General features: G+C 42.3%; 1 protein-coding gene across 1 annotated transcript; it reads left to right on the top strand.

Annotated features, from left to right (window-relative positions):
* The first annotated feature begins 1,043 nt into the window (after positions 1-1,043).
* Positions 1,044-20,052, top strand: col28a2a (collagen, type XXVIII, alpha 2a). The gene is made up of 36 exons (XM_048240116.1): positions 1,044-1,243; positions 1,524-1,679; positions 2,447-3,024; positions 3,883-3,903; positions 4,011-4,070; positions 5,361-5,414; positions 5,639-5,683; positions 5,877-5,903; positions 6,032-6,076; positions 6,180-6,224; positions 6,421-6,474; positions 8,736-8,804; positions 10,078-10,146; positions 10,306-10,374; positions 12,198-12,266; positions 12,881-12,949; positions 13,962-14,030; positions 14,273-14,341; positions 14,459-14,530; positions 14,762-14,830; positions 14,929-15,000; positions 15,161-15,229; positions 15,393-15,461; positions 15,593-15,661; positions 15,774-15,842; positions 15,995-16,063; positions 16,337-16,405; positions 16,554-16,622; positions 16,721-16,801; positions 16,919-16,954; positions 17,077-17,113; positions 17,209-17,766; positions 18,174-18,445; positions 18,588-18,816; positions 18,947-19,138; positions 19,259-20,052. Exons 2-36 carry the CDS (start codon positions 1,532-1,534, stop codon positions 19,264-19,266), a joined length of 3,669 nt encoding a protein of 1,222 aa, XP_048096073.1. The 5' UTR covers positions 1,044-1,243; positions 1,524-1,531; the 3' UTR covers positions 19,267-20,052.
* The last annotated feature ends 401 nt before the right edge of the window (positions 20,053-20,453 follow it).

Raw genomic sequence — 20,453 nt, 5'->3', positions numbered from 1 at the left:
ATTGAAATTAATTCATAGGACCAAAGTATTATGTAATATATTTTTTCTAAAAATGTGCCAGATTAGGGTATAGCTAAATGCTTTTGAAGCAATGGTGACACTACAGATATTTAGATTAGGTCTTATCTAGTCTTATGTCTCTTTCCAAGGAGTTCTTTGAAGATCCATTCCCTCAAGGCAATGCCATTATAGTATAAGGATGTCAGACTAACTCTTATCCAACATACTCTCCTTGGTATTCCAAGCAACTTTTCCTTCCATTGGAAGATGTTCTTTGTTATTTAAATACTTTTGTGTTTTAACTCATTGTTTTGGAACTTCTAAAGGCACATTGAGAATACTTCTAAAGGCACATTAAAGAATAACCTGATATTTAATGTATACACAACATGATACATCTCATGCTTAAACAGAAACTAGAGAGAAAGGCAGAACAATTTATTTCCTTTGTCACCAGAGTTGGAATGTCATCAGTGTGGAATAGTTGTCTGTCAGATAAGGTCACGTGATGCCTACACTCAACACTTTTAAAACACACAATTTAATTAATCAGTAGGGACATAAGTTGCATGAACACTGTTACTGAACAGAACATTTTAGATCGATTCAACAATATATAACAATAATCAAACAATGACCTCCATACACAAAGAGAAAGGCCAGATGAGGTCACCACACCAACTTCCAATCACATGACAACCTCATAGTATGTAGTGGAATGTGGAACACAACATTTTATTGGCCTTTAAAGACACTGCTCACTCAACTTAAATTCACCAGTGGATGCTTCATAACTAGACAAATGGAGTCAGTGTATAAAATGAATGACAACAACCTTAGGTGAAGCAAATTATAATTACTTATTAGAGTATAACAGCAAATTCCCCACAAAATATGCATCAGGGCATATCAGAGAATCTGCATAACTGGGCCAGCCCCCAGCTTTTTGGGGGGTGTCTGGCTTCCAGGGTTCTAGGCGGTCCCTCCTCTATTTAAAAGGAGGTAGGAGTGAAATGGGCTCACTATAGACCCAGGATGTCTATAGTGGCTACGGCATACTCAGGGAGCTGACAGGCATCATCCTTATCATCTTTCACTCTCTCTCTGTCTGTCTCTCTCTGTCTGATTCACTGACACTCTGCCTGTCTGTTTGCCCCCGCACCCCGCTCATCGCGCGCCACAAACAAAGGACCTGCGCACCTGGATCTGCAGCGCACCCCCGGGGCTTTAGGAGGGGTCCACAGTGAGTCTAGTCTCGCTCCGTCTCTGGAGATTGTTATCTTTGATGCAGAACCTCAATTGGCTTTGTCAAATGGAATATTTGACGCTAGTTAAGCTTCCTCAGCACCTGTCTTGACATGTCAGGGTTGCCACAGGATTGCTAGTTATTGCAGTGAATCTTTTTACTACATGTAACACTGCATGAAGTTAATTCTGCTCTTTTGTGTAAAATCATAAAAATGTAATGTGTATAATTGAAACCCATTCATATGCATTTAAATGTGAATCTTCCTCCACACCAGAGCGATAGATGATGCCCCACACTCTGACTGGGCTCCTGCTCCTGGCAGGGCTGGGTGTTCTGGCTCAGGATCACTATGGGGACAGACCAGGGACCTGGAGGATAAGGACCAAATATCTGACTGAAAACGCAGTGCAGACACTCCAAAGTGGAAAAGGTAAAAACATGCAGAGACTTGTGGCTCGTGGGCTTCAATATATCTCTCAATGAATTTGATGGTCTCATAAGGGTTATAATAAACAATTTATTCCTGTGTGAATATGTAGTATTGAGTCTAGAGAAATCAGTACCACTTGATTACAGGGCAAGGCAAAACTATAAGATGTTAAACATGATATGACGACTGGAATCAAACACTTCACTGGGAGCACTTGACTTTCAGCTCACAGTGCTATGTTGATCTAATCTCTAGATCTATCGTGTCTTTCATGTTATCAGGCCCGAAGGGCTGTTTTGAACCTTCCTTTTAGCACGTCTGGGTGATTTATATTGACCCACATACAGCAGTAACTTATTTTATGTCTTATGAAGTGATGTGTGTGGAAAATGGTAGATCAATTTGGACCACCATGACTGTGAAAGCAATGCAGAGTGTGTAAATTTAATGATGTAGAGTAGAGAGTAGAGATGCAACTGAATTCTAATATGGCAGTATGCAGGATGCAGCTTTGTAACCAGCTCTTCAAGCACAACCTAATGAGTGTTGTAGTTACTTATTGCCCTGGAGTTGCCGCATCACTGAAGTTTCTTTGATCCAACTCAAACCTCTGATGCATTTGAAAAGCTGTATACATCCTCTGATGAGGCCAATTACAGCTCCTATTTTATGTGGTAATAGTCATTCACAGCAGTGCCATATACAGTGTGACTGAAATCTACTGCATGGATGCACATCAATAGAGCTGTGTTCTGTGGTCTCCTCAGAAGCCATACTGGATGAGGACTGCAGCGTGGAGCTGGCCTTCTTGGTGGACAGCTCGGAGAGCGCTAAAGAGAACCATGAGAAGGAGAAGCGTTTCGCCATTGATGTGGCCGAAAAGCTGCCCAGCATTCGGCTCAAGACGGGCCGCAGGCTGAGTGGCAAGGTGGCCCTGCTGCAGTACAGCAGTCACGTGCTCATCGAGCAGACCTTCAGCCAGTGGCGCGGCATCGACAACTTCAGGACGCGCATCCTGCCCATCGCCTACATCGGCCACGGAACCTACACAACCTACGCCATCACCAACATGACCAAGATGTTCGAGGCCGAGTCAGGACCCGCCGCCATCAAGGTGGCAGTGATGCTGACCGACGGCGTGTCGCACCCACGCAACCCAGACATCTTCTCGGCCACGGCTGACGCCAAAAACCAGGGGGTGAAGTTCTTTATGGTGGGCATTACACGCACTGCCAATGAGCCGGCCAACGTGGCCCAGTTGCGTCTACTGGCCAGCTCGCCCGCTTCACGCTTTCTCTACAACCTCCAAGACCAGGACATTGTCGAGAAGATCCTCACAGAGATTGTGAGTAAAGTTTGGTTAACTTTTCCTATTTCTCTGGCCTTTCTAGGTTTAGGTCAGTCTAGGTAGATCTATAAAGTACTTAATAGGATCCATAAGACATTGCAACCAAAGAGCTCCAATGCTAATGGTCCAGCCAAACATTCCTCAGTAATTATTAGTATTTGGTTACAAATCAGTGTGATGGGGGTTTGTTCCCTACATTCCCTACAAGGGTTTGCAATTATAACACAAAACCTGCATGGAGCCCACTTAGTGTTTTTTCAGCTGAAAATACCTACCATCCATGTGTAAAGAGTCTTTCTGTTTCTGAGGGTTTTTGAATTTCTATCTCTTAAGCTGTGAGCTCCATCTTTCTGCACTTGTCATTTAAAACAAGTACACAGGCCTTTGTGTGGTCGTCTGAGCACTGGTCTCCCTCAGAATATCCCCTCAGATCTCTGTTTCGTTCATTGTATTCCATGCATGTCTTGAATTTGCAGACCAGTGTTTTCATAACAAAGACAGAGTGAAATTTAGTATACCAAAGTTCAGGACTTGACATGTCTTGGGATCACATACCTTGCAAACCCCAGCCTGTAGAATTTGCTAGCACAAATTGCTTAATTGGGTGTTAAAATGTATGTCTGTATGTATGTATTCCCCGACAGTGATAAGAGCCTAAACAAGTACATAATAATAATCATAAATAATTTATTTGTCACATGCATGATTGTACAAGCATTAGAATTGTAATTCAAGCTATTCATATTGTTTGTAATTAATCACCCACAACTGTAAATTATTATTTCTTTCCTGTAATTTTGTGTATCTGAAAAATGATACCTTATTTTTATTGTCCTATTTTCTTCTTTCAAATAGGCTGAATTGGCTGAGGATGGGGTAAGTACTTTATTAGACCCTCAATAAAATATCTGGACTGTGATATGTTTTTAATGTTATAGTAAACATCAGTGCGTGGAATCATTTTTAATTTCCAATATTTCCAGTGTCCTTTGGCCCAGACGTGTACTTGTGAGAAGGGAGAGAGGGGGCCCAGTGGTCCAGTGGTGAGTTTAACCTCCTAATGAAAGAATTCTTTATGCTTTTTTAAATCATCACATTCCCGCTCCTCGGAATCATTAGAGGACAGGTGATCTTTACCCAAGGGCATGAATTCTTTGGGAAATTTCAGAGAGGAACTGGCTAGGGTCTGACATTTAGAGGTAAGTGCATACTTTGTGAAACCGGGATAATTGGTGTCTTGCGATCCCACCATCTCCCACCCACCCCCAGCTCCAACTGACTGTCTCCCTCTGGGTGAATGCTGCCTGAAAGGTTTGAGGCGACTTCCAGATTTATTCTTTTTCTCCACGATACAGGCTAAAAATGTCGCCTCAGATACAGGGGAAATTTGCATGTTTCACGGTTTATCCACTTCCACACTTCTCACAGAGCGAGAACCCCAAGCTCATTCCTCATTGGTCCGAGAGCGACACATTTACTCACAGCAGAATGCGTCCCCCATGGAGACGCTGAGGGGGCACCTAGTAAAGGTCTCCTCTGCCAATAAAACAAGGCTTTGTTCCCATCATAAATAACACTGACGGCTGTCTCTGTCTGCTCCCACAGCTACTGAGAAGAAAAGACACAAAGTATCAGATGCAAGATCAGTCGATGTAATGATCACTTGCGTCAATGCTCTGGAACAATCACCTCATGGTTATTGACCAGGTGCAGAACTATGCCGAGCATTCTTAGAGCTGTAACTCACAGGCTGCCATTAGGATGCTCTTATTACGTTAATGGCCAGAAACCAGCCGTCCTGATGGATTACAGTTGTCATGGTCAACCCAGGTGCCGTTCAATCCAATGACCTCTTGCTCCTGACCAGGCAGAAACATGCCTAGTCACTGGTCCTCCTAACCTATCCATGCCCCAAGTTCAAACCTATACTTACACACTCTGCTATTATTCTGACTTTCACTACATTCTTGTTGGACTGTTTTCTCTTTCTGACTGGCCTGTAATCACAGACCAGGGTGTAGTCATCAGGTCAGAGATGACGTGGACTGGGTAGAGCTTCTACTCCCCTTCCATATCACCTATTTACACCCGGACAGCTGAGATAGATGAGGGAGCTTTCTCTGTCACTCATAATGTTATTAAAGTACAGCACAATGTGCCTCAGAGAGAGAGGCTTCATCCATGTGGAAATGTGAGGTCAGGTAACATGACCTTATATGGGATTTTGTCAGACACCTTATGCAAAGATGAGGTAATGGTCTCAGACGAATGTTAGATTTCAGTCATCTTGTTTCTGATCCGGTCTGCTCAAGCCTCTCCTCTTACCTCCACAGGGCAAAAAGGGTCGTTCAGGTGACGATGGCGCCCCCGGACTCAAAGGACAAAAGGTCACTAATCCATCTCCATTACAGCTGTAAATTCATCTAGAGTTGTGGAATTCCAGAGCATTGCTGTCGTTTATTGTTTTGTGACACTGACCATGTCATGTTTCCGTAAAAAAAAAGGTGACAAGTAGCCACTGGTGCAGCAGCACGGCCAGCCTGTCATTAAGACATGGCCATGATGAATGACTGCACGTGCATCACTCAATACTGACTCCTCTTCCACTCAGGGTGAAGGTGGGATTCCGGGACTTTCCGGTCGAGAAGGAACAGAGGTGAGAGGTCAACATACCTGGGGAGAAATCTATCATGTCTGACTCGTCACTGGCCAGACACAAAACAATTATTATTTTCTTCTGCTTCTTCTTTGTCTTCTTCTTCCTCTTCTTTTTCTTTTTAAAAGCATTTACTCTGAATTGATTATGAATTATCTATCTGTGTTTTGTCTTGCTGCCTGTCTGTCTCTAGGGCAAACCTGGTTACAAGGGAGATAAGGTACGTAATCTGAGCAGTGATTAATCTTTTTTCCTCTTGTGGCTCAGTACGTCAGTGTGTCACATCACTGTGAATGCCCTGTCTCAGTGTTTTGTTGTGTATAACTAAAACTGCAATCAATTGTGCAGGGAGAGCGAGGTGAATGCGGAACTCCTGGAATCAAAGGAGACAGGGTGAGTATTCTGTTACAAGGACTGAGTTATTGTTGTCCTTCTCACATTTTGAGAGAACGTTTCAGTAGCATTTCAGATTTTATCATGTTAAATTTCCTCACAGGGACCTGAGGGGCCTGTTGGCACAAGAGGAACCAGAGGACTACAGGTATGCACAGATATACCGAGGATATAAAGTCCTATCTACACCTGTGGAAACAACATTGTGGCTAGATGTGACTTCTTAAAATAACAACCCTTAGAGAATAGAGAATACCATAGCAGAGTTTAACTTACACAGGCATCTACTATACTGTGGAGAATTGAGTAATTCTAAGTTGTGCTTTCCTGGAATTCCCACACAGGGTTTACCAGGCCCACAGGGTGACATTGGACCTGAGGGAATACAGGGAAAGAAGGTTTGTGGTTTTTGTTTTCTGTGTTTTTATCCCATATGCCACATCGGTAATTACACGTTGCACTTGGAAGAAACAGACACAAACACTGCAGCACGCTAGCTCTCCGCTGCGCAACCATAGAAACGGAAGCACCAGTGTTCTGTGGTCGCAGGGTCATTTCCAGTCTTGTGTAATTGGCACCCCTGAAATCCACTGGCTTTGGGCCAAAAATAATCCCGCTATGTTAGCCGAACACCGAAAAGTGAATGCGTTCATGGCCCTATGACTGATGTACTGTATCTCCAAGAGGCAAGGGTCCTCTTTCTGCATGTAAGTGGGATAGTGCCTACAGCAGTAGCCTCATCTTTATAGGGTGTCACAAAAGATTGTCTGCAGTTTGTCATGGCCGTAACTTGTCCTTACAAGAAAATAAATACATTATCCTTCAGCATGATTACATGCAGGTGTTCTGAAGAAAAATGATACCAAAAACAAATACCACTCACAAGAATGCAGGTAATACGTAGGCTAAATGTCACCTATAGGATCTGTGATGTCCTACTTAGCCTAGTATGAGCCTGTAAATTTTGCTCGGACAACATTGAGTGGCAAAATTGACTATTTATCCTGCCATTCATTAGGCGCAGGTTCTCTGCTGTCACAGGCTCTCAATGCTGTTGTCAGGCATGCTTAAACTGGAATTCCGCTTAGACAACAGAGCTGTGGGCGCTCTCAGCCTAGAGAGCCCACAGTGGGAGACAGTTGAGTGTTAGCACTACCCCGAGGAAGAAAACCGAGACCTGTTGGGGGCCTGGCGCTTGGTAGTTATTTTAGTGTGTTTACACTAGTGGTCAGATCGTTTTTAGTTTTGTGCTTTGATGAGTTTGACATGACATTTTCAATGACTTTTGTGTTTTGGTTGGAAAGATTTAGTTGAAAAGTCTTCACTACATGTTAATGAGCATTGTAATAATCTTTACTTTCTGCCTTGATTGTGCAAATATACATAATGGAAATGCAGGTTATGTAATACCTGCTTTACTCTTTTTTGTGCTGGTAATACTAGCTAGGAATTGATAATACCTCTTTTGTTTGGCATGATTTGGGGTTCAATGCTTTCTGGTCTGGATCAATAGACTTGGCTCATTCTCAAATATTAAATAACTAACTGTTTGGGGACTAGACTATAGCATAGTGTGTGTGTTAAGGTAGACAAAAGTTAGTGCTTTGTAACCAAATGTGTGAGATACTACTTTACTACTTATTTTTAGCAAATATCTGGTAATATCTGGGTAACATGACCACCATCACCATTAATCGGACAAATAGATAATGTTTGAAATTATCATGTAAGTACATCTCAAGACTACTGCCCTGATGAGCATCTATATTACCTGCTGCTATCAGCGGGCCAAATATTAACCACATGAATTCCAATACAAATTTCAAGTTTTTGCCTGAAATTGCACTGTGCCTAATTACGAGGGCATTGTTCCCACCTCTTTTGGGGCCTACCATCAAATGTTTGACCTTTATAGAAAGCTGAGAACCTGTAGTTTTCTTAGGAAACAATAACTGTGTGATGTACTGACACAGAGTTACAGAGGCTAGAATATAGTTTTTTCTTTCTGCCGGAACTGACCACATTTCAGCCCTCTAGGTCACTTGATATCACTTAGAAACACAACTGAGCCCTAGCACCAGGTCTTGTGAAGCTGTGTGCAAAAGTTGATCAATATAGAATGAAAATATGAGTGCTTTAGGCTATTATTTGCCAAGATATGCTCATGCGTTTTGTAAAATGCCTATGGAAACTCCCCATAGGACTTTTGGTTATCCAAAATGCATACTGACAATCAAATGCTTACTGCACATGTGATGGGGATAGAATATAATTATATAGAATAATTATTTAAATCGATGAACTGTCTTTCATACTCTTTCAGAGGCTTGTTCTACAGATTTGTACTAAACCTGATGTCAACAGTCCAAACAACTGCAGAATGATTTACTATTTCCATTCACATGCAAAATTACACACCTTAGAGGATGTCAAATATATAATTACCTTTACGCCTACACATATACCTGTAAGGCATGTACATTATAATCCCCCCAATGTTTAACAACTTCTCTGAAAGCTAGAGAATCCTGTGTTGATAGAAACACTTGTTTCTAACTAATGTTATATTACCATACTGTTCACAAATAAGCATCTGTGCCTCTTAACTTGTTATATTCTGATATATTCTGAGTTTGTGTATTATTGGCCGTCCACTCAGGGGGAGCGAGGCCCTGCTGGCCCACCTGGATTGCAGGGAGAGAGTGGGATTGGTCTACCTGGACCAAAGGTAGGTTTTCCCACCATATTCACATATCATTTGTTTTTTTACAGCAGGGCAATTCCATGGAAAATTAAATTTTTTGTAACATCCATAACGCCAATAAAATGTGATGGTATGGTATGATGTGAATAATCACATAAAATTTGAGCATTTGCTATTTTTGGCTGAAGAATGTACATGAGAAAAAATGCACAAAAAATGAATGTTATCATTCACATCATACAAATGCCAAGGCATTTCACTGGCGTTATGGATGTGACAGAAAGTTTTCTGTGGAATTGCCCAGCAACAGTTGTAATGGGATTAAAGGAATTATCCGGAGTAAAATGCACTTTAGATCAATTTACGGATGATTGGGAGTACATACGTTGAGTTGACATCCAAATCATGTCATTCGGATGTGTTTTGAGAAAGTTCGATGTTACAGTTTTTAGTCAAAACTCGTTACCGTGGAAGTGAGAAGGGCATATTATTTTGCCGCTACAAAACGCTATTTTTATACCTCTTCTACAGTTCCAAACAACATTACACTTACATTGGTAGTGAGTAGAGGTCCCTAAAGCCAAACCGAAGTATCGAGGAGGTCTTTATGTGGTCGGATAGAGAGTCAGCATGAATTTCATCAAGCCAGTACCTTTCCGGAAATGTTGTCATCTTTGCTGCCATCTTTACAATTCACAATTTCGTCGCGTCGCCGTTTAAAAAAAAAAAAAAAACATAGTCCAGTCCATACAACTTCATTTCAATTTCAAAAGAAATACTGGACTATGTTTTTTTTTTTTTTTTTTTAAACGGCTTGACAGTAATTGTGAATTTCCAGAGCACACTTTGGCAATCGACTCCTTACGGACTTTCCCCAAAGATGGCAGCAAAGATGGCAACATTTCCGAATGGTACTGGCTTGATGAAATTCATGCTGGACTCTCTATCCCACCACATAAAGACCTCGGATACTTCGGGTTTGGCTTTAGGGACCCTCTACTCACTATCACGTAAGTGCAATGTTGTTTGGAACTGTAGAAGAGGTATAAAAATAGCGTTTTGTAGCGGCTAAATAATATGCCCTTCTCACTTCCACGCTTAACGAAGCTTTGACTAAAAAACGGTAACATCGAACTTTCTCAAAACACATCCGAATGACATGATTTGGATGTCAACTCAACGTATGTACTCCCAATCATCCGTAAATTGATCTAATGTGCATTTTACTCCGGATGATTCCTTTAAGAGGACTGGTCACAAAGCTCTTTGTCATAGATGCTCTTTATTGTCTAAATAGGGTGACCTAGGTTTCCAGGGGAGACCAGGACCTCCTGGGCCTCAGGGGATTGGCGAGCCAGGCCCACCTGTGAGTATGCCTGCCATGCCATCTAACCGTGAACAGCTTGAAACTGATTATTATGCAGTTATTCTTTAAGTTAACGCTAATTACTTCTAAAGAATTTGTTTGTATTTCCTGATCCTAAATGTGCCCTGTTCACACTATGTGATGTGACTTATTCCACAGGGGCCTCAAGGGCCACAGGGTGTTCAAGGCGAAAAAGGACCTCAGGGAGAGGGCTTTCCAGGACCAAAGGTAAACAGGGCCAAAATCACAAATACAGGACACATATCTGATATTTTAGGAGTTGTATTAAGAGATTTCCCAAGGTCACCGAGTACTGTGTTGGTACGAAAACAATCTGTTCTACCTAGCTCGAGTTGCTGCAGCCAACAGCTAGAGCTGGCAGGCAGGTATAGTGCTACTGTACACTCTGGGGGCATGAACATGGAGGCTCATTTGTAAAAGTTGGTAAAAACCACCTCAGTCTTTCATATTACAGATAGACTGCCACTGTATACTCACAGGATGCTTTGAGAAACATGAATGGTTTGGAATTCAGTTCATTATTCCTCCTCGCAGTCTTAACCACAGCACTGATTCAATCCAAAGCACAGAGAGAGGTCAAATACTGTATAATGATTGATTTGTTTTTAGAATGACTTCCTTCTGTTATGTAACTATGTTATTTACATTTACATTAATGCTGCATCTGACAAGACTTGCTCACAATCCTCTACAAATGTTTCCCTTTGTGCCGTTTATATGGCCATGCATGCCTGGGCATGGTAGAAACAGTACAATTCCCCCATGCCAAAACATGTGAGGTGAATTGTGATTTGAATGGCAGCAACAACCTTCACACATTTACTGTGCAACACCAATGTGCACTGATGAAAGGGGTCTTAGAAGGTGTTGTTATAACAATAGCCTGCTGGCATTTCAACATTGATTCAACGGTAAATAAACGTTTTAAAAAAAACATTATAACGGGTGAATCAACGTTGAATTATGTGTTGGATTTGCAAATTGAATCAACGTTGATATCACAACATTATTTCAACATCCGCCATTTCAACATTGGTGCTGATTTCCTTGATTTCTTATTTTACAACCATTTGTCAACATTTTACAATTAGCATTAAAACAGTGTTTCAACATTGACACAACAACTGACATTATTTCACCTATAATTCAACATTGATTTTCTTGACCTTTTTACAACCAACGTTGTTTCAATGTTTGTCTACATACCCTTTTACAACCATTTAGCATTAAACATTGTTTCAACATTGTTTCAACATTGACGCAACAACTGACGTTATTTCCCCTATATTTCAACGTTGAAGGTCGGTCGTGTGCCGGCTGGGTATAGCTATTTAATACCCACATCTTTCATAAATGCCCACAATGTATGGGTAATACACTTTCATTAACTTCAAAGAGAAATGCAGTTTCTCAGGAATGCCTTTACATCTACGCTTAGCATAATTGTGCTTAACATTTGAAATAAGTCCCATGTTGGAACCATAAACATCACATCAAGTCCTCAGGCAGTTCAACAGCTGTCAGGGCTGAACCCACAACTTCTAGGGAACTCCTCTTCCTCAGAAAACCAAAAAAGGTCAGATTAACTCTATGGGCAAGATCAAATCCCTCGAATTTAGCGAGCTACCATCTGTGTATCTACAGTAGGTTTCATTGTTTCTGATCACTGTTGAGGCAGTAACCACAACCTCTAGTGGTGTTCCTCTTGAACCTCTTGAAGACTTCTGCCTTGATAACAAATAGTGAGGTGTGGCACACAGCCTGAGGAAATAAAGATAGAGTAGGTCTTACAACACCATTATTAACAGCGGAAATGTAGACTCCACAATGCAATTTATACTGACAAATGATGACAGGGTTACAACAATACAATGTATGTACACAAAAGCAAATAAAGTTCTGAACAGGTTCATACAGTTACCAGCCAGAGATTGGAGATGTACAATGATGGTGGCTGGGTGGGTATGCAGGGATTGGGGGTGTAGGGCTGGAATTGAGAGAAAGCTGATGACCTCTCTTTTGTCTGGCAGGGAGACCGTGGAGTGGAGGGGCCGAAGGGGCCCCGTGGACAGTTGGGCATTGGAATCAAAGGGGAAAAGGTAGGCAGTAAATACATAAATACTGAATGCCATTCTCACCGCCATGCCATGTCTGCTCCACAAAAGAGCTAATGAAGTAATGAATAGCCCTGCAATTACACATGGGACCCTGCTAAGGAAGTCTTCTGGGAGAATGGGGCTGGGAGTAGCTGGGAAGGGCTGGCAAGGATCTGGTTGCTGTGGGAAAAGATGTGTTGAAGAGGGGAAAGTCTCAACACCTGTCAGACAATCTCTTAACACCTGTCTGCTGGTTTTAAGCCATTTGATCCTTCATTCTCCTGTGTTAGGCTAGTATTTAACATCTCAGTTTACTAAAGCTTGAGACCAACAGCAGTCAACTTATATGACTTAAGTGAACTTGGTAAGTGGAATGGGTCTCAACACCTCTGCACTGATTACAATAGTGTTCTAATACTATTGCTCAACTATTACAACTTAGCATATGCACAAGATATCATTTGAAACCTACCAACTTTTCTCATAACTACCACGACTAGCTAAATAGCAATGCCCAGTAGAGGTCCATGCAATAGCTTGGGCTGTTTGTGATAGGCTGTACTGTGACTATGAAAAATCTGCCTGCTGATGTTTGAGAATTTATGTTTGATGTGCAGGGAGAACTTGGGCCATCTGGTTTTCCTGGGCCTACAGGGCTTCCTGGTGTTGGTATCCAAGGTGAGAAGGTGAGTCTGTATAATTTTGCAACTGATTGACAATTGATTATGTTTATGTTCTAATCTTTGTGTTTCACTTACTATGTGTGCTTAGCAGGCTACATATAAAGTAGCCTACCTGTTCCGAAACGGCAACTCTGGCACAAGCCAGTCTTACAAACTTCACAAAGCCTTTATAAGTGGCTCTTTATACTTGTTTGTTGCTGTAGCTGGCCTTGTAACACAAAAACAAATAATTATAAGCAGTTGTTTGCTATCAGCAATAACTGTCTTGTAACTGAGCAGACAAACAACTAGGACTTAGCAACCTGTCCAGAGAAGCTTATAAAACAATATGAATAGGCCTACTACTTCCTATCCTGTTGATTTTCACAGGATGGCATTTCAAAAGTCTTTGCAGTGGCGGCTAGCCAATAGAGGGCGCTATGGGTCTTCATTTTAAAATCTTTCAAAATCTCTTTTTCATTATAAACATCTCCATAATATTCAATATCAATCTATTGATCTAAGTATGAGTGCTTTAAAATGCACAAAGCCTTTATTTTCTATATAAAAATCTAAATAATCATGTGACTATGAACTATTGAGTTTCCTGGATTCCCCTCTCTAGTTTGTATGGGATACCATCATTGCATCAAGAAAATGGAATGGAAGTTCAACCAGTAATATAAATCAACTTTCGAGGCTGAGGGCTGCCGGTCCTGTTTGTACTTGTGTAGCAGAGGATGCCAGAAGGCCACCAGAACATGTTGCTGCTTTTGCATGACATTTTCATTGTGGTCTCAATCTTAGAGATATATGCCTATTTGAATGTTAAAATAGTTTACTGTGAAATTTGAATAGCTCATGACGAGCTCAAAGTGTATGTAGATTCAACTTGGTACCACATAGGTCTAAGTTAATGGATGGAGAGAAGAGACACATCTTTTTTCAAGCATTTTTTTTGTGCTTGGCTAAGGCTTCACTCGCTTCATTTATTAGCCACCAGTTTTAATACTCTTCCCTGATTTCCTATTTGTAGGGTGTAGAGGGTCCCAGAGGTCCACCAGGAGGTAGAGGGTCACCAGGAGAAGGCTTACCTGGGCCTAAGGTAACATCTTTTATTCCAGTCTAGTTATATAATACTTCTGCAACACTGAATGTGAATGTTTTATGTAATGTCACACCTATGCAAGCATTACAATAATGCATGACTCCAAGCAACCTCTAGGCCTTGAAGTTGGACTCTACTCATCTCTAGCCGATTGTCATACATACAGAGGCGCAAAAGAGCTTCTTCAAAATAGTGCTCACCTAACCCTGTTGTCTTTCTGGGTGTCTTCTACTTGATAGGGTGACCAAGGCCTGCCAGGAGAATTTGGAGCTCCTGGTGAGAGGGGGGTTGGAGAGCCTGGAGCAAAGGTAAAGCCTCAGCTCTAACAGCTCTGTCTCAGTTTTAATAGATTGGCAAACTAAATTTCACATCTTAATTGTCTTTCCCTGCGAATATGAGATTTCTAACCTCCCACTGCTCTATAGGGAGAGCCGGGCGCCGCCGGGTTGGGAGGGTTACCTGGGCTTCCTGGAGAAGATGGCGCTCCTGGACAGAAGGTGAGTTTCGATGCCAACTTTCATCCTCTGTTTTGCTCATCATAGTTTTTTGTGATAGGGCTACTGAAAAATGCATCAGTCTGTTCTTGATGAGGAAACCCAGTTGCTTCCCACTTTCAGCAAATGGAAATTGTTGTTCACAGCACAATATTTAAAAGAATATGCCAACACTACCTATCATTTACCATTAGCATAGGATGGTAAAATCTTATCTAACCTTATGTTTTGCAGGGTGAGCCTGGGCTTCCTGGTATCAGAGGCCCAGAGGGAGCAGCAGGAGTTGGCATCCAGGGTGAAAAGGTATGAAGCCACTATGATTTATGTTATTACTGTATCAGGGATGTGCCCTAAAAAGCAGTGGGTTGCATGGTGTTGATGTGCCCTGTGTTATTTCCTAGGGAGACCAAGGGCAGCGTGGTGTCCGAGGGTTGACTGGACCACCTGGGATGAGTGGCCCCTCTGGATCAAAGGTGGGCATGAAGAAATTATTTAGCAAATTTTTAACAAACAAATACATTTATATTTTAGTTTGTCCCTTGCCATAATGATAAGGGAGGAGCAATCATCTGTTGATGTATTGTTTAATCATCTCATAGCTAAGATTAAAAATTGTACACAACCATTTCACAGGGAGAGCCTGGTGTGCCAGGAAGACTTGGAATGCCAGGACTGCCAGGACGTGCCATTGCAGGGGCTAAGGTAATGAACTCACGCTGGCTTTATCCTGCTTTTGCAATTCATATGTCAGCGAGTACTCATTCCATAGGCCTGCTGCCAACAATCAGAACGCTTTCACAGAGCTCAGAGGAGTTCAATGGCAGCAAAGATTGTGAAAGTCTGACATCACTTTTTCCTACTATAGGGTGACGTTGGTCCGCAAGGGCCTTCTGGGCCCGTGGGTGAGACTGGGTATGGATTACCAGGTCCAAAGGTAGGAAAATAATGTCAAACATGACATAGATGGACAATGACATTCACTGGACATATCTCAGTAGAATAGATTAATAGGAAGACAGCCTTGGTGATTGACTGACTGTGACCGACTTTTATTTTGAACACCAGGGTGATCGTGGCGGTCCTGGCCCACCTGGCCCATTCGGGACCAAAGGGGAGGGCTTCCCTGGTCCAATGGTGAGTGCACAATGCTCTTACACGAGACCCTCTGAATGCACACATCCTCTCTGCCGTCAGAACCATTATGAGAGAAGAATGCATCCAAATAAATAAGATGCTTTGTCCACAGGGTCCTCCTGGTCTTCCTGGACTTCCAGGAGAGCCTGGGCCTGAGGGAATTGGCTATCCAGGACCTAAGGTAACATCACTGTAAAAAAAGAAGATATGTCAACTGCTGCATTTTATCATGTATCATGTATTTGTAGAGTCTCTTTGAACTAGTGTGTATCTGTGGGTAGTTTGTGCATTGGGGAAATACAGTAATGTGTGTTATTGTGTTATTGTCAAAAGGGTGATGTTGGCTTCCGAGGCCTGCCAGGTCTTCCAGGTCCTCCAGGGGAGGGGCTACCAGGACCACAGGTATCACAAAAGATCAAACTTGCTAAAAGTTTGTAAAAGTAACATAACATTTGTAACATTTCTATAAGCAACAAGTTCCTTGTTACAGAAAAAGCAACACAAAAGGTTCTGTCTTAGTAATAATAATAATTAGTCATAGTAATAACATATAGAAACATCCAGCAGTGAGGTGACCGAAGGTCTTAGATGTTTGACTCTTCATCTCCATTGCCATGGCAGCAGCAGAGTTCTTCTCTGTGTTCCTTCATTAATCCTGCCCACCCGCTGTTTCAGGGTACTATTGGACGACCAGGCCCTTCGGGCCCTGCTGGACCCCCAGGGGAAGGCTTGCAAGGCCCCAAGGTATGTTAATAAAGGTCTTCATCACACAGAGAGAGACGTGGCCCGTGACCTATGGTTTTTATGCTCCTGGTGTAATTTAGTGGTGAACTCTGTGTAAACAGGGAGGAGAGAGTAATAAATATACGTTTTTTTAAATTATCTTTTTTAGGGTGACCTGGGAAGTCAGGGAGTATCTGGGCCGAGGGGGCCACCGGGAGAAGGTTTCCCAGGCCCCAAGGTGAGAACACTCATGGGGAACCCTGTCGCAAGCTGTTTGGGAATGCTGCTTGATCTTAACCTTTGTGTAATGACCTGTGCTGTGTCTGGTCTATGCAGGGTGACAGAGGCCTGCAGGGTGAGAGGGGAAACAAAGGAGTTAAGGGAGATATGGGCGACCCAGGACATCCTGGCGAGGATGTGAGTTGTTAATACAGAGCCAGTGCCAACAGTTATAAAAGTGGGAACAAAGTTGCCAATCACAGTTCATGTTTTCTGTGTTATTGATTGACCTTTAATGTGTTCTCTTGACCTCAGGGAAGACCAGGAATAAAAGGAGAAGTAGGACTCACTGTAAGTTGTCTGAGCCATTAACTACAAGATGTATTAAATACCAAGATGTTGAATCCTAGAAAGGCAGCTATGCTTTTCTGTGTTTTTCCCTAACATCCAACTCTGTAATACCATTCCTTTAGCGGGAAGATATCATCAAACTGATCAAGGAGATCTGCGGTGAGGCCCATTCAGAGTTAAAGATGACATTCATAAAAGTCTTTGCGTGAAGTCTTATCTATAATGAGATGCTTCTCTATCCCCCATATTTTCAGGATGTGGTATCAAGTGCAAGGAGAGGCCCATGGAGTTGGTGTTTGTTATCGACAGCTCAGAGAGTGTGGGCCCAGAGAACTTCGAGATCATCAAAGACTTTGTCACGGCGCTGGTCGACCGCGTCACTGTGGGAAGAAACGCAACCCGTATCGGCATGGTTCTCTACAGTCTGGACGTCCACCTGGAGTTCAACCTGGCACGGTACACGACCAAGCAGGACGTCAAGCAGGCCATCAGGAAGATTCCCTACATGGGTGAAGGCACCTACACTGGCACTGCCATCCGTAAAGCCACCCAAGATGCCTTCTACAGCACCCGCACTGGTGTCAGGAAAGTGGCCATTGTTATCACAGACGGACAGACCGACAAGAGAGAGCCCGTCAAGCTGGACATTGCTGTGCGGGAGGCTCATGCTGCCAACATTGAGATGTACGCCCTGGGGATTGTCAACAGCTCAGACCCGACCCAGGCTGAGTTCCTGCGTGAGCTCAATCTGATCGCCTCAGACCCAGACAGCGAGCACATGTTCCTCATTGATGACTTCAACACCCTGCCAGGTAGTGGCCCTGCCAACTGCACATTGTGAGACACTGTGTGTGTGTGTGTGTGTGTGTGTGTGTGTGTGTGTGTGTGTGTGTGTGTGTGTGTGTGTGTGTGTGTGTGTGTGTGTGTCTGTGTGTCTGTGTGTGTGTATTATTGCTGCAAAAGAAATTGCCCCATTTGGGACAAATTAATTCTACTACTACTACTATTACTACTGCTACAATTACTACAACTACTAGTGTACAGTCCTTGTGTCATACAGTTACGCATTTCCTAGATACACATCCACACACTGCTTCATGCGGCCTTCAGTGTTAATATGACCTAACAAATATGAGGCCATGTACAACAATGAAAAGTATTTCAGTGGAAGTGCATTGATTGCACAATATTCAGCTTGATATTCTATTTCTTTGTTTAGCTCTGGAATCGCAGCTTGTGAGCCAGTTCTGTGAGGATGAAAATGGCGCCCTCATCTACAACCGTGTCACTAATGGCTATGCCAATGGTCATGGCACAAATGCAAATGGACAAAACGGGTATAGTATCTATGGAAACAATGGCTATGGGAGCAACTATAACCATGAGGAAGGGACAGTGGAGAAGAATCCAATCATAACGCCTGAGAGCTACAGCAGAGCCCGAGGAGACACGTTCACTCTCCCCATCAACTCTGGCCCAGCCCCTGCCCAGGTACACAAACCTTCATCTTTACCAGTCACAAGCAACACAATCCTAATCATCATACAGGCTTCAAAAAATCAATAGTTGTTTTGAGTTCTTCTCAATAATCAGTGTTTATTGTCTATTATTGTCTATTAATGATCTGCTACAGGACCATGAAGAGGATGACTATTATGAGGGAGAAGATCTGGACCTACCACACCGTGGCACGATCGCTATTGTGAACAAGACGCTTCAACCTATACAGCCAGTCGCTTCTGAGAGGGAAGATACCCTCTCCAAAAGAACAAGTTCATCCTCCTCATCTTCAGCATCATCAACTGGAGTTTCGGGGTCCACCACATATTTACAGCCAGAGACACCCCCTGTAGTGGTTTCACGTAAGTATATGCACTGAAATTGAATGCATTCTCATCCCGCGCCACTTTCACTGAATGGCTCAAAGAAAATTAATCTTAACTCTGTACACACTGTCAGTGTTTTGACTGAATCTGTTTTCTCCCTGATCAGAGAGACTACCCACAGATGCTCGTTGTAACCTGGCTTTGAGTCAGGGCAGCTGCAGAGAGTATGTCATTCGCTGGTATTATGACAAACAGGCCAATGCTTGTGCACAGTTCTGGTATGGTGGTTGTGATGGCAATGACAACCGTTTTGAGTCAGAGGAGGAGTGTAAGAACTTATGCGTCTATGGACGGACAGGTAAAGTATATTCCGCCTAATTTTAATTTCCTTTAGAATAAGTTTCCTTAACATCACACCTGAGATGTCACAGTACCTGCAGAGAGGGTTAAGGATCTTTGGTATCTGCTTTCTCTACAGTTGGTTAAGAAGAAAGATGAAAATGGGAATGCGTGAACTCTCAGTGAGTGAAGAGAGTGAAGAAGATCATCTTCTACAACACCCAACAGGACCTTAAATATTTGCGTGGCAGCACTGTTTCTTACATGATAAATGTCTCTAACAGAAAGGACAAAATTACATTGTCCCCCATCGACAGAACTGCTTACTATTGATTTCCTAGGTATCCACTCTGTTAGTGATCCAGAATTTAGTGTTCAGTATTGTCGCTGAAATAGACCCATACCATCACTTGTTTTGTTTTCAGTTGTGTGCAGCCTGTCTTTTACTTATATTTGCAACTCTTCAGGGGACGCTGTGTAATCCTATGCCTCTGGACAATGGCATATGTTTGTGCCTTGTCTTAATTCAAAACTTGGCTGAATACTGTGACATTTCACACCCTTGTAGGAATTTTATAATGGACAAAATATAAACATCATGTGATTTCAACTGTTGAAAATGTAGATAACAGTAGCAGAGAAACAATAGATATTATTTTTGTAGGCAATATTTGGAGTGCTACATTAGTTGTGTAATCTATGACTGGATGCAAAAAGAGCATCTCTATTCAGTGGGTGTAGTCTTAATATTAAAGAATAGACAGACTACCTGCCAAACTAGCTAACTGTTGACATTGTTTATGAAAGTGGGTTAAAGACATTGTATTAAATACATGTTTTCAATGAATAATAACCTCCGATAAATCTGTTGGTGCGACTGAACTTGTGACTGTTTTTTCTTTTCACAGTGATGTTTTGTACTTTTTTTTAAAATAAAACATGTAATGTAAATAAATGTTGTCACTTGATGAAGAGTAAAAAGCTTTTGTAATTGTAATGTATTTATTTGAACAGGGACAGTGCACAAAAAACATTATTAGATGTCTAGTTTCCGGCCGTAGTCCCTGGGCAGATAGATGGCGCAATAAAATACAGACAAAGTATTTACAGTATACAGTACAGATACACAAAGTCCTAAAAAATCTACAGACATTATCGTCCCCCTATCCCACCCCATCTAAAGCTAAAACTAGATGCTCCCCACCCCCCATACACACACAGTAATTTAGCACAGCAATTCATAGGTGGGAGCAAGTCTGCTTTGTTAATAACCAATGCTTTGTTAAGCGTGAGAATGAGTGCAGTAAGGGAATTTCTTATTATTGTAAGGTGGA

The sequence above is a fragment of the Alosa alosa genome, chromosome 3 (genome assembly GCF_017589495.1).
Source record: "Alosa alosa isolate M-15738 ecotype Scorff River chromosome 3, AALO_Geno_1.1, whole genome shotgun sequence".
Classification (NCBI taxonomy): Eukaryota; Metazoa; Chordata; class Actinopteri; order Clupeiformes; family Clupeidae; genus Alosa; species Alosa alosa.
The sequence above is the reverse complement of the archived record's forward strand: the minus strand, read 5'-3'. Positions and strand labels throughout refer to the sequence as shown.